Here is a 13,494-nt window from a genome sequence, read left to right on the forward strand (position 1 = left end):
GACCCTGATATTAACCCCCAGAGACAGGAACCCAGCGTAATGGGGAACAGTGACCCTGATATTAACCCCCAGAGACAGGAACCCAGTGTAATGGGGTACAGTGACCCCGATATTAACCCCCAGAGACAGGAACCCAGGGTAATGGGGTACAGTGACCCTGATATTAACCCCCAGAGACAGGAACCCAGGGTACTGGGGTACAGTGACACCGATATTAACCCCCAGAGACAGGAACTCAGGGTAATGGGGTACAGTGACCCCGATATTAACCCCCAGAGACAGGAACCCAGTGTAATGGGGTACAGTGACACGGATATTAGCCCCCAGAGACAGTAACCCAGGGTAATGGGGTACAGTGACCCCGATATTAACCCCCAGAGACAGGAACCCAGGGTAATGGGGTACAGTGACACCGATATTAACCCCCAGAGGCAATAACCCAGGGTAATGGGGTACAGTGACCCCGATATTAACCCCCAGAGATAGGAACCCAAGGTAATGGGGTACAGTGACCCCGATATTAACCCCCAGGGACAGGAACCCAGGGTAATGGGGTACAGTGACCCTGATATTAACCCAGAGATAGGAACCCATGGCAATGGGGTACAGTGACCCCGATATTAACCCCAAGAGACAGGAACCCAGGCTAATGGGGTACAGTGACACCGATATTAACCCCCAGAGACAGGAACCCAGGGTAATGGGGTGCAGTGACCCCGATATTAACCCCCAGAGACAGGAACCCAGGGTAATGGGGTGCAGTGACCCCGATATTAACCCCCAGAGACAGGAACCCAGGGTAATGGGGTACAGTGACCCTGATATTAACCCCCAGAGACAGGAACCCAGGGTAATGGGGTGCAGTGACCCCGATATTAACCCCCAGAGACAGGAACCCAGGGTACTGGGGTACAGTGACACCGATATTAACCCCAAGAGACAGGAACCCAGGGTAATGGGGTACAGTGACCCCGATATTAACCCCCTGAGACAGGAACCCAGGGTAATGGGGTACAGTGACACGGATATTAACCCCCAGAGACAGGAACCCAGGGTAATGGGTTACAGTGACCCTGATATTAACCGAGAGATAGAAACCCAAGGTAATGGGGTACAGTGACCCCGATATTAACCCAGAGACAAGAACCCTGGGTAATGGGGTACAGTGACACCGATATTAACCCCAGAGACAGGATCCCAGGGTAATGGGGTACAGTGACCCTGATATTAACCCCCAGAGACCGGAACCCAGGGTAATGGGTTACAGTGACCCTGATATTAACCTAGAGATAGGAACCCAAGGTAATGGGGTACAGTGACACCGATATTAACCCAGAGACAAGAACCCTGGGTAATGGGGTACAGTGACCCCGATATTAACCCAGAGACCGGAACCCAGGGTAATGGGTTACAGTGACCCTGATATTAACCTAGAGATAGGAACCCAAGGTAATGGGGTACAGTGACACCGATATTAACCCAGAGACAAGAACCCTGGGTAATGGGGTACAGTGACCCCGATATTAACCCAGAGACAGGAACCCTGGGTAATGGGGTACAGTGACACCGATATTAACCCCCAGAGACAGGAACCCAGGGTAATGGGGGACAGTGACCCTGATATTAACCCAGAGATAGGAACCCAAGGTAATGGGATACAGTGACCCCGATATTAACCCAGAGACAAGAACCCTGGGTAATTGGGTACAGTGACCCTGATATTAACCCCCAGAGACAGGAACTCAGGGTAATGGGGTACAGTGACTCCGAAATTAACCCCCAGAGACAGGAACCCAGGGTAATGGGGTACTGTGACCCCGATATTAACCCCCAGAGACAGGAACCCAGGGTAATGGGGTACAGTGACCCCGATATTAACCCCCAGAGACAGGAACCCAGGGTAATGGGGTACAGTGACCCCGATATTAACCCCCAGAGACAGGAACCCAGGGTAATGGGGTACAGTGACCTTGATATTAACCCCCAGAGATCGGAACCCAGGGTAATGGGTTACAGTGACCCTGATATTAACCTAGAGATAGGAACCCAAGGTAATGGGGTTCAGTGACACCGATATTAACCCAGAGACAAGAACCCTGGGTAATGGGGTACAGTGACCCCGATATTAACCCAGAGACAGGAACCCTGGGTAATGGGGTACAGTGACACCGATATTAACCCCCAGAGACAGGAACCCAGGGTAATGGGGGACAGTGACCCTGATATTAACCCAGAGATAGGAACCCAAGGTAATGGGATACAGTGACCCCGATATTAACCCAGAGACAAGAACCCTGGGTAATTGGGTACAGTGACCCCGATATTAACCCCCAGAGACAGGAACCCAGGGTAATGGGGTACAGTGACTCCGAAATTAACCCCCAGAGACAGGAACCCAGGGTAATGGGGTACTGTGACCCCGATATTAACCCCCAGAGACAGGAACCCAGGGTAATGGGGTACAGTGACCCCGATATTAACCCCCAGAGACAGGAACCCAGGGTAATGGGGTACAGTGACCCCGATATTAACCCCCAGAGACAGGAACCCAGGGTAATGGGGTACAGTGACCCCGATATTAACCCAGAGACAGGAACCCAGGGTAATGGGGTACAGTGACCCTGATAGTAACCCCCAGAGACCGGAACCCAGGGTAATGGGGTACAGTGACACCGATATTAACCCAGAGACAAGAACCCTGGGTAATGGGGTACAGTGACCCCGATATTAACCCAGAGACAGGAACCCTGGGTAATGGGGTACAGTGACACCGATATTAACCCCCAGAGACAGGAACCCAGGGTATTGGGGTACAGTGACCCTGATATTAACCTAGAGATAGGAACCCAAGGTAATGGGACACAGTGACCCCGATATTAACCCTCAGAGACAGGAACCCAGGGTAATGGGGTACAGTGACCCCGATATTAACCCCCCAGAGACAGGAACCCAGGGTAATGGGGTACAGTGACCCCGATATTAACCCCCCCAGAGACAGGAACCCAGGGTAATGGGGTACAGTGACCCCGATATTAACCCCCCAGAGACAGGAACCCAGGGTAATGGGGTACAGTGACCCCGATATTAACCCCCAGAGACAGGAACCCAGGGTAATGGGGTACAGTAACCCCGATATTAACCCCCCAGAGACAGGAACCCAGGGTAATGGGGTACAGTGACTCTGATATTAAACCTCTGATATGATAGCAGCTGTGAGCTGACACTCAGCAGGTCGGAAAGGATTGGGTTACAGTCTTCCAGCTGTCAGTTCAAACAGTGCAGTAAACACAGACAGACAGACTCCCTCAGATTGCCTCCCACCCCCCCAGACTGCCTCCCCCGCAGTCTGCCTCCCCCTAGACTGCCTACCAACCCCCCCAGACTGCCTCCCCCCACCCCCAGACTGCCTCCCCCGCAGTCTGCCTCCCCACCAGACAGCCTCCCCCCCCAGACTGCCTCCCCCCCCCAGACTGCCTCCCCACCAGACAGCCTCCCCCCCCACAGACCGTCTTCCCCCCCAGACCGTCTTCCCCTCTCAGACCACCTCCCCTCTCAGATCACCTCCCTCCAGACGCCCTCTTCCAGACTATTTGCATGCTGATTAATATCATCAAGTCATTCTGGCACAGAAGGAGTCTGTTTGGCCCATCGAGTCCTTGCTAGCTTTGCACTGATCTGTCTAGTCAGCCCTGCTTCTCTGCTCAATCCCCGGAGCCCTGTACGTTTATTTCTTTCTGGTGCTGATAGATTTTCCTGTTTAAATCATTGATTTTCTCAGCTTCCACGTCCTCCTGGGCAGTGAGTTCCTGGTCATTAACACCCGCTGTGTGAACAAATCTTCCTCACATTCCCCCCTGTATCTCTCACTCCAAACCTTCAATCTGCGTCCCCTACTCCTTGTCCTATTAGTTAATGGGAGTACTTTATCCTTCTCGAATGTATCTAAACCTGTTATAATCTTGTACACTTCGATTACATCTCCCCTCAATCTCCTTTACTCCAAGTAGAACAACCCCAGCTTTTCTAAACTAACCTTGTAACTAAAATCCCTCATCCCTGGAACCATTCGGATAAATCTCCTCTGCTCCGTCTCAAGGACCCTCACATTATTGGAGAGTTGGGCAGAGAAATGGCAGATGGAGTTCAATCCGGGCAAATGCGAGGTGATGCATTTTGGAAGATCCAATTCAAGAGTGAACTATACAGTAAATGGAAAAGTCCTGGGGAAAATTGATGTACAGAGAGATTTGGGTGTTCAGGTCCATTGTTCCCTGAAGGTGGCAACGCAGGTCAATAGAGTGGTCAAGAAGGCATACGGCATGCTTTCCTTCATCGGACGGGGTATTGAGTACAAGAGTTGGCAGGTCATGTTACAGTTGTATAGGACTTTGGTTCGGCCACATTTGGAATACTGCGTGCAGTTCTGGTCGCCACATTACCAAAAGGATGTAGATGCTTTGGAGAGGGTGCAGAGGAGGTTCACCAGGATGTTGCCTGGTATGGAGGGCACTAGCTATGAAGAGAGGTTGAGTAGATTAGGATTATTTTCATTAGAAAGACGGAGGTTGAGGGGGGACCTGATTGAGGTGTACAAAATCATGAGAGGTATAGACAGGGTGGATAGCAAGAAGCTTTTTCCCAGAGTGGAGGATTCAATTACTGGGGGTCACGAGTTCAAAGTGAAAGGGGAAACGTTTAGGGGGGATATGCATGGAAAGTTCTTTACGCAGAGGGTGGTGGGTGCCTGGAACGCGTTGCCAGCGGAGGTGGTAGACGCGGGCACGATAGTGTCTTTTAAGATGTATCTAGACAGATACATGAATGGGCAGGAAGAAAAGAGATACAGACCCTTAGAAATTAGGCGACATGTTTAGGTCGAGGATCTGGATCGGCGCAGGCTTGGAGGGCCGAAGGGCCTGTTCCTGTGCTGTAATTTTCTTTGTTCTTTGTTCTATCCTTCCTATAGAGTGTGACCAGAACTGGATGATATATTGTCCAGAACTTTGCAGTAATTAATGACCCTTTTTCTAATTATTATAAATCTACAATATGGAAATGACACATTACCTGTCAATATTTGCACAATCTGCAGTGTTGAAGCAAACAACAGTAAAGCCATAATCGTCCAGTCAAATTCTCACTTCTTGAAATAACAGTGAATAATAGCAGCAGAATATTGTCATGTGAATCTGAAAGGAAACGGGTAATTGTGGGCAGGCTGTAGGAGCGTCGATTTTACAAACAAGCTTATGGATTGGACTCTGTCATTTAGGCTTTTTCCCCTGTCTCTGTCTTTTTCCCTGCCCCTTCCTCTCACTCACTTCCACTCTCTCTCTCTCTCTCTCTCTCTCTCTCTCTCTCTCTCTCCCTAGCTCAGCCACTCACTCCCTTCCACTCTCTTTCTCCCTCTGGCTCTCACTCTCTCCCTCTCCATCTCACCCCCTCACTGCTTTCCAATCTCTCTCTATCTCTCTCTCTCTCTCACACCCTGAGCCCCTTCAATATTGTCTCTCTCTCTCTCGCTCTCACTCTCTCCCTCTCTCTATCTAACCCCCTCACTGCTTTCCACTCTCACTCTGGCTCTCTCACTCCCACGCTCACACCCTCACTCCCTTCCACTCTCTTTCTCCTTCTGGCTCACTCTCTCCCTCTCCATCTCACCCCCTCACTGCTTTCCAATCTCTCTCTCTCTCTCACTCTCACACCCTCAGCCCCTTCAATGCTGTCTCTCTCTTTCTCACTCTCTCCCTCTCCATCTCACCCCCTCACTGCTTTCCAATCTCTCTCTCTCTTTCTCTCTCTCTCCCTCTCTCTAGCTCACCCCATCACTGCTTTCCACTCAATCTCTCTCACACTCTCACAACCTCATCCCTTTCAATGCTGTCTCTCTTTCTCTCACTCTCCCTCGCTCTATCTCACCCCCTCACTGCTTTCCACTCTCACTCTCTCACTCTCTCCCTCTCTATCTCACCCCCTCACTGCTTTCCACTCTCAATCTTTCTCTCTCACTCACTCACACTCTCACACCCTCAGCCCTTTCAATGCTGTCTATCTCTCTCTCTCTATCTCACACCCTCACTGCCTTCCACTCTCACTCCCTCTCTCTCACCCCCTCACTGCTTTCCACTCCCACTCTCGCTCTCTCTCACTCTCCCTATCTCACCCCCTCACTCCCTTCCACTCTCTTTCTCCCTCTGGCTCTCACTCTCTCCCTCTCCATCTCACCCCCTCACTGCTTTCCAATCTCTCTCTATCTCTCTCTCTCTCTCACACCCTGAGCCCCTTCAATATTGTCTCTCTCTCTCTCGCTCTCACTCTCTCCCTCTCTCTATCTAACCCCCTCACTGCTTTCCACTCTCACTCTGGCTCTCTCACTCCCACGCTCACACCCTCACTCCCTTCCACTCTCTTTCTCCTTCTGGCTCTCACTCCCTCCCTCTCCATCTCACCCCCTCACTGCTTTCCAATCTCTCTCTCTCTCTCACTCTCACACCCTCAGCCCCTTCAATGCTGTCTCTCTCTTTCTCTCTCTCTCCCTCTCTCTATCTCACCCCATCACTGCTTTCCACTCAATCTCTCTCACACTCTCACAACCTCATCCCTTTCAATGCTGTCTCTCTCTTTCTCTCACTCTCCCTCGCTCTATCTCACCCCCTCACTGCTTTCCACTCTCACTCTCTCACTCTCTCCCTCTCTATCTCACCCCCTCACTGCTTTCCACTCTCAATCTTTCTCTCTCACTCACTCACACTCTCACACCCTCAGCCCTTTCAATGCTGTCTATCTCTCTCTCTCTATCTCACACCCTCACTGCCTTCCACTCTCACTCCCTCTCTCTCACCCCCTCTGCTTTCCAATCTCTCTCTATCTCTCTCTCTCTCTCACACCCTGAGCCCCTTCAATATTGTCTCTCTCTCTCTCGCTCTCACTCTCTCCCTCTCTCTATCTAACCCCCTCACTGCTTTCCACTCTCACTCTGGCTCTCTCACTCCCACGCTCACACCCTCACTCCCTTCCACTCTCTTTCTCCTTCTGGCTCTCACTCTCTCCCTCTCCATCTCACCCCCTCACTGCTTTCCAATCTCTCTCTCTCTCTCACTCTCACACCCTCAGCCCCTTCAATGCTGTCTCTCTCTTTCTCTCTCTCTCCCTCTCTCTATCTCACCCCATCACTGCTTTCCACTCAATCTCTCTCACAACCTCATCCCTTTCAATGCTGTCTCTCTCTTTCTCTCACTCTCCCTCGCTCTATCTCACCCCCTCACTGCTTTCCACTCTCAATCTTTCTCCCTCACTCACTCACACTCTCACACCCTCAGCCCTTTCAATGCTGTCTATCTCTCTCTCTCTATCTCACACCCTCACTGCCTTCCACTCTCACTCCCTCTCTCTCACCCCCTCACTGCTTTCCACTCCCACTCTCGCTCTCTCTCACTCTCCCTATCTCACCCCCTCACTCCCTTCCACTCTCTTTCTCCCTCTCTCTCACTCTCTCCCTCTCTATCTCACCCCCTCACTGCTTTCCACTCTCACTCGCTCTCTCTCACTCACACTCTCTCACCCTCTCACTCCCTTCCACTCTCTTTCTCCCTCTCTCTCCCACTCCCTCTCTCACACCCTTCCACTCTCTTCTTCCCTCTGGCTCTCACACTCTCTATCTCCATCTCACCCCCTCACTGCTTTCCAATCTCTCTCTCTCTCAGTCTCACACCCTCATGCCCTTAAATGCTGTCTCTCTCTTTCTCTCTTTCTCTCTCCCTCTCCCTCTCTCTAACTCACCCCATCACTGCTTTCTACTCTCTCCCTCTCTCACTCACACTCTCACACCCTCATCCCCTTCAATGCTGTCTCACTCTCTCTCTATCTCCCTCTCTCCATCTCACCCCCTCACTGCTTTCCACTCTCTCCCTCTCTCACTCACACTCTCACACCCTCATCCCCTTCAATGCTGTCTCACTCTCTCTCTATCTCCCTCTCTCCATCTCACCCCCTCACTGCTTTCCACTCTCATCTCTCTCTCTCTCACTCACACTCTCACATCCTCAGCTCTTTCAATGCTGTCTCTCTCTCTCTATCTCAACCCCTCACTGCTTTCCGCTCTCACTCTCTCTCCCTCTTCCTCTCCCAAATCACCACCTCACTCCCTTCCAGTCTCTTTCTCACTCTCTCTCTCTCTCTCACTCACACTCTCCCATCCTCAGCTCTTTCAATGCTGTCTCTCTCTCTCTCTCTCTCTATCTCTATCTCACCCCCTCACTGCTTTCCACTCTCTTTCTCACTCTCACTCTCTCTCTCTATCTCTATCTCACCCCCTCACTGCTTTCCACTCTCACTCTCTCTCTCTCTCCCTCTCTATCTCACCTCCTCACTGCTTTCCACTCTCTTTCTCACTCTCACTCTCTCTCTCTATCTCGATCTCACCCCCTCACTGCTTTCCACTCTCACTCTCTCTCTCTCTCCCTCTCTATCTCACCTCCTCACTGCTTTCCACTCTCTTTCTCACTCTCACTCTCTCTCTCTCTCTCTATCTCTATCTCACCCCCTCACTGCTTTCCACTCTCAATCTCTCTCTCTCTCCCTCTCTCTATCTCACCCCCTCACTGCTTTCCACTCTCAATCTCTCTCTCTCACTCACACTCTCACATCCTCAGCTCTTTCAATGCTGTCTCTCTCTCTCTCTCTATCTCAACCCCTCACTGCTTTCCGCTCTCACTCTCTCTCCCTCTTCCTCTCCCTATCTCACCACCTCACTCCCTTCCACTCTCTTTCTCACTCTCTCTCTCTCTCAGTCACACTCTCACACCCTCAGCCCCTTCAATGCTGTCTCTCTCTCCATCTCTCTATCTCACCCCCTCACTGTTTTCCACTCTCACTCTCGCTCTCTGTCTCTCTCTCTAACTCACACTTTCACTCCCTTCCACTCTCTTTCTCCCTCTCTCTCTCACTCCCACTCTCACACCCTTCCACTCGCTTCTTCCTGCTGGCTCTCACACTCTCTATCTCCATCTCACCCCCTCACTCATAGAACATAGAACATAGAACATTACAGTGCAGTACAGGCCCTTCAGCCCTCGATGTTGCGCCGACCTGTGAAACCATCTGACCTACACTATTCCATTTTCATCCATATGTCTATCCAATGACCACTTAAATGCCCTTAAAGTTGGCGAGTCTACTACTGTTGCAGGCAGGGCGTTCCACACCCCTACTACTCTCTGTGTAAAGAAACTACCTCGAACATCTGTCCTATATCTATCACCCCTCAACTTAAAGCTATGTCCCCTCGTGTTTGCCATCACCATCCGAGGAAAAAGGCTCTCACTATCCACCCTGTCCAACCCTCTGATTATCTTATATGTCTCCATTAAGTCACCTCTTCTCCTCCTTCTCTCTAACGAAAACAACCTCAAGTCCCTCAGCCTTTCCTCGTAAGACCTTCCTTCCATACCAGGCAACATCCTAGTAAATCTCCTCTGCATCTTTTCGAAAGCTTCCACATCCTTCCTATAATGCGGTGACCAGAACTACACGCAATACTCCAGGTGCGGCCGCACCAGAGTTTTGTACAGCTGCAGCATGACCTCGTGGCTCCTAAACTCGACCCCCCTACTAATAAAAGCTAACACACCATATGCCTTCTTAACAGCTCTATTAACCTGGGTGGCAACTTTCAGGGATTTATGTACCTGGACACCAAGATCTCTCTGTTCATCTACACTACCAAGAATCTTCCCATTAGCCCAGTATTCTGCAATCCTGTTACTCCTTCCGAAGTGAATCACCTCACACTTTTCCGCATTAAACTCCATTTGCCATCTCTCAGCCCAGCTCTGCAGCCTATCTATGTCCCTCTGTACCCTACAACATCCTTCGGCACTATCCACAACTCCACCGACCTTAGTGTCATCTGCAAATTTACTAACCCACCCTTCTACACCCTCATCCAGGTCATTTATAAAAATGACAAACAGCAGTGGCCCCAAAACAGATCCTTGCGGTACACCACTAGAAACTATACTCCAGGATGAACATTTGCCATCAACCACCACCCTCTGTCTTCTTTCAGCTAGCCAATTTCTGATCCAAAGCTCTAAATCACCTTCAATCCCATACTTCCGTATTTTCTGCAATAGCCTACCGTGGGGAACCTTATCAAACGCCTTACTGAAATCCATATAGACCACATCCACGGCTTTACCCTCATCCACCTGTTTGGTCACCTTGTCAAAAAACTCAATAAGGTTTGTGAGGCACGACCTACCCTTCACAAAACGGTGCTGACTATCGCTAATGAACTTATTCTTTTCAAGATGATTATAAATCCTATCTCTTATAACCTTTTCCAACATTTTACCCACAACCGAAGTAAGGCTCACAGGTCTATAATTACCAGGGCTGTCTCTACTCCCCTTCTTGAACAAGGGGACAACATTTGCTATCCTCCAGTCTTCCGGCACTATTCCTGTCGACAATGATGACATAAAGATCAAGGACAAAGGCTCTGCAATCTCCTCCCTAGCTTCCCAGAGAATCCTAGGATAAATCCCATCTGGCCCAGGGGACTTATCTATTTTCACACTTTCCAAAATTGCTAACACCTCCTCCTTGTGAATCTCAATCCCATCTAGCCTAGTAGTCTGTATCTCAGTATTCTCCTCGACAACATTTTCTTTCTCCACTGTAAATACTGACGAAAAATATTCATTTAACACTTCCCCTATCTCCTCCGATTCCACACACAACTTCCCACTACTATCCTTGATTGGCCCTAACCTATCTCTAGTCATTCTTTTATTCCTGATATACCTATAGAAAGCCTTAGGGTTTTCTTTGATCCTATCCGCCAATGACTTCTCGTGTCCTCTCCTTGCTCTTCTTATCTCTCCCTTTAGATCCTTCCTGACTAGCTTGTAACTCTCAAGCGCCCTAACTGAGCCTTCACGTCTCATCCTAACATAAGCCTTCTTCTTCCTCTTGACAAGCTCTTCAACTTCTTTAGTAAACCACGGCTCCCTCGCTCGACAACTTCCTCCCTGCCTGACAGGTACATACTTATCAAGGACACGCAGTAGCTGCTCCTTGAATAAGCTCCACATTTCGATTGTGCCCATCCCCTGCAGTTTCCTTCCCCATCCTACACATCCTAAATCTTGCCTAATCGCATCATCATTTCCTTTCCCCCAGCTATAATTCTTGCCCTGCGGTATATACCTGTCCCTGCCCATCGCTAAGGTAAACCTAACCGAATTGTGATCACTATCACCAAAGTGCTCACCAACTTCTAAATCTAACACCTGGCCGGGTTCATTACCCAGTACCAAATCCAATGTGGCATCGCCCCTGGTTGGCCTGTCTACATACTGTGTCAGAAAACCCTCCTGCACACACTGGACAAAAACAGACCCATCTAAAGTACTCGAACTATAGTATTTCCAGTCAATATTTGGAAAGTTAAAGTCCCCCATAACCACTACCCTGTTACTCTCGCTCCTGTCAAGAATCATCTTTGCTATCCTTTCCTCTACATCTCTGGAACTATTTGGAGGTCTATAGAAAACTCCCAACAGGGTGACCTCTCCTCTCCTGTTTCTAACCTGGGCCCAGACTACCTCAGTAGACGAGTCCTCAAACGTCCTTTCTGCCGCTGTAATACTTTCCTTGATTAACAATGCCACACCCCCCCCTCTTTTACCCTCTTCTCTGTTCTTACTGAAACATCTAAATCCCGGAACCTGCAACATCCATTCCTATCCCTGCTCTACCCATGTCTCCGAAATGGCCACAACATCGAGATCCCAGGTACCAACCCATGCTGCAAGCTCACCCACCTTATTCCGGATGCTCCTGGCGTTGAAGTGGACACATTTTAAACCAAGCTCTTGCTTGCCAGTGCCCTCTTGTGTCCTTGTAACCTTATCCCTGACCTCACTACTCTCAACATCCTGCACACTGGAACTACAATTTAGGTTTCCATCCCCCTGCTGAATTAGTTTAAACCCCCCCCGAAGAGCGCTAGCAAATCTCCCCCCCAGGATATTGGTACCCCTCTGGTTCAGGTGAAGACCATCCTGTTTGTAGAGGTCCCACCTACCCCAGAAAGAGCCCCAATTATCCAGGAAACAAAAACCCTCCCTCCTACACCATCCCTGCAGCCACGTGTTCAACTCCTCTCTCTCCCTATTCCTCACTTCGCTAGCACGTGGCACGGGCAACAACCCAGAGATAACAACTCTGTTTGTTCTCGCTCTAAGCTTCCACCCTAGCTCCCTGAATTTCTGCCTTAAATCCCCATCTGTCTTCCTACCTATGTTGTTGGTGCCTATGTGTACCACGACTTGGGGCTGCTCCCCCTCCCCCTTGAGGATCCCAAAAACACGATCCGAGACATCACGTACCCTGGCACCTGGGAGGCAACACACCAACCGTGAGTCTCTCTCGTTCCCACAGAACCTCCTATCTGTTCCCCTAACTATGGAGTCCCCAATGACTAATGCTCTGCTCCTCTTACCCCTTCCCTTCTGAGCAACAGGGACAGACTCTGCGCCAGAGACCTGTATCCCATTGCCTACCCCTGGTAAGTCGTCTCCCCCAACAGTATCCATAACGGTATACCTGTTGTTGAGGGAAACGGCCACAGGGGATCCCTGCACTGCCTGCTGGTTCCCTCTCCTTCCCCTGACGGTAACCCATCTACCTTCTTCTTTTACCTGAGGTGTGACTGCCTCCAGATAACTCCTCTCAATAATCCCCTCCGCCTCCCGAATGATCCGAAGTTCCTCCAGCTCCAGCTCCAGTTCCCTAACGCGGTCCTCAAGGAGTTGGAGCTGGGTGCACTTCCCGCAGATGCAGTCAGCAGGGACACCCTTGGCGACCCTTACCTCCCACATTCTGCAGGAGGAACATTCAACTGCCTTAACCTCCATTCCACTATTCTAAATTCCCAAGTTTTTAACCAATCACACGATAAAACAAGAAGAGAAATAGAAAAAGCCTTACCTTACCTACACACAACCGAGTCCTTTTTTTGGTAAGAGGAGGAGGGCGGGTGGGAGACACTACAAGAGTAGTGTCTCGGGTTCAGAAACAGCCCAAATATATAGGTTTCTACTTACCCAGCAGTCCCTGCTCCACCGAAGCTCCCGATGAAATTGAATTCCCAGCTGTTCACTCCTCGCTCGCAATGCCTGTGCTCCTGGAAAAGCTGCCCCTCACTGCTTTCCGCTCTCACTCTCTCTCCCTCATCCTCTCCCTATCTCACCACCTCACTCCCTTCCACTCTCTTTCTCCCTCTCGCTCACAGACACACTCACTCCTTTCCAATCTCTCTCTCTCTCTCTCAGTCTCACACCCTCATGCCCTGAAATGCTGTCTCTCTTTCTCTCTTTCTCTCTCCCTCTCTCTAAGTCACCCCCCCACTGCTTTCCACTCTCTTTCTCACTCTCTCTCTCTCTCACTCACACTCTCATAACCTCAGCCCTTTCAATGCTGTCTCGC

The 13,494-nt window shown here is 50.2% G+C and overlaps 1 protein-coding gene across 2 annotated transcripts in view; it reads right to left on the reverse strand.

Moving 5' to 3' along the window:
• LOC137345905 (HEPACAM family member 2-like) overlaps nucleotides 1-5,202 on the reverse strand; it is a 224,393-nt gene extending 219,191 nt beyond the window's left edge. For both annotated transcript variants that reach the window (XM_068009148.1, XM_068009147.1), the window contains exon 1: nucleotides 5,068-5,202. In XM_068009148.1, coding sequence (XP_067865249.1) covers nucleotides 5,068-5,119 — 52 coding nt within the window. In that variant the 5' untranslated portion in view covers nucleotides 5,120-5,202. The remainder of the gene's footprint in view (nucleotides 1-5,067) is intronic.
• Between the last annotated feature and the right edge of the window lie 8,292 nt (nucleotides 5,203-13,494).

The sequence above is a fragment of the Heterodontus francisci genome, chromosome 29 (assembly GCF_036365525.1).
Source record: "Heterodontus francisci isolate sHetFra1 chromosome 29, sHetFra1.hap1, whole genome shotgun sequence".
In the NCBI taxonomy this organism is placed as follows: Eukaryota; Metazoa; Chordata; class Chondrichthyes; order Heterodontiformes; family Heterodontidae; genus Heterodontus; species Heterodontus francisci.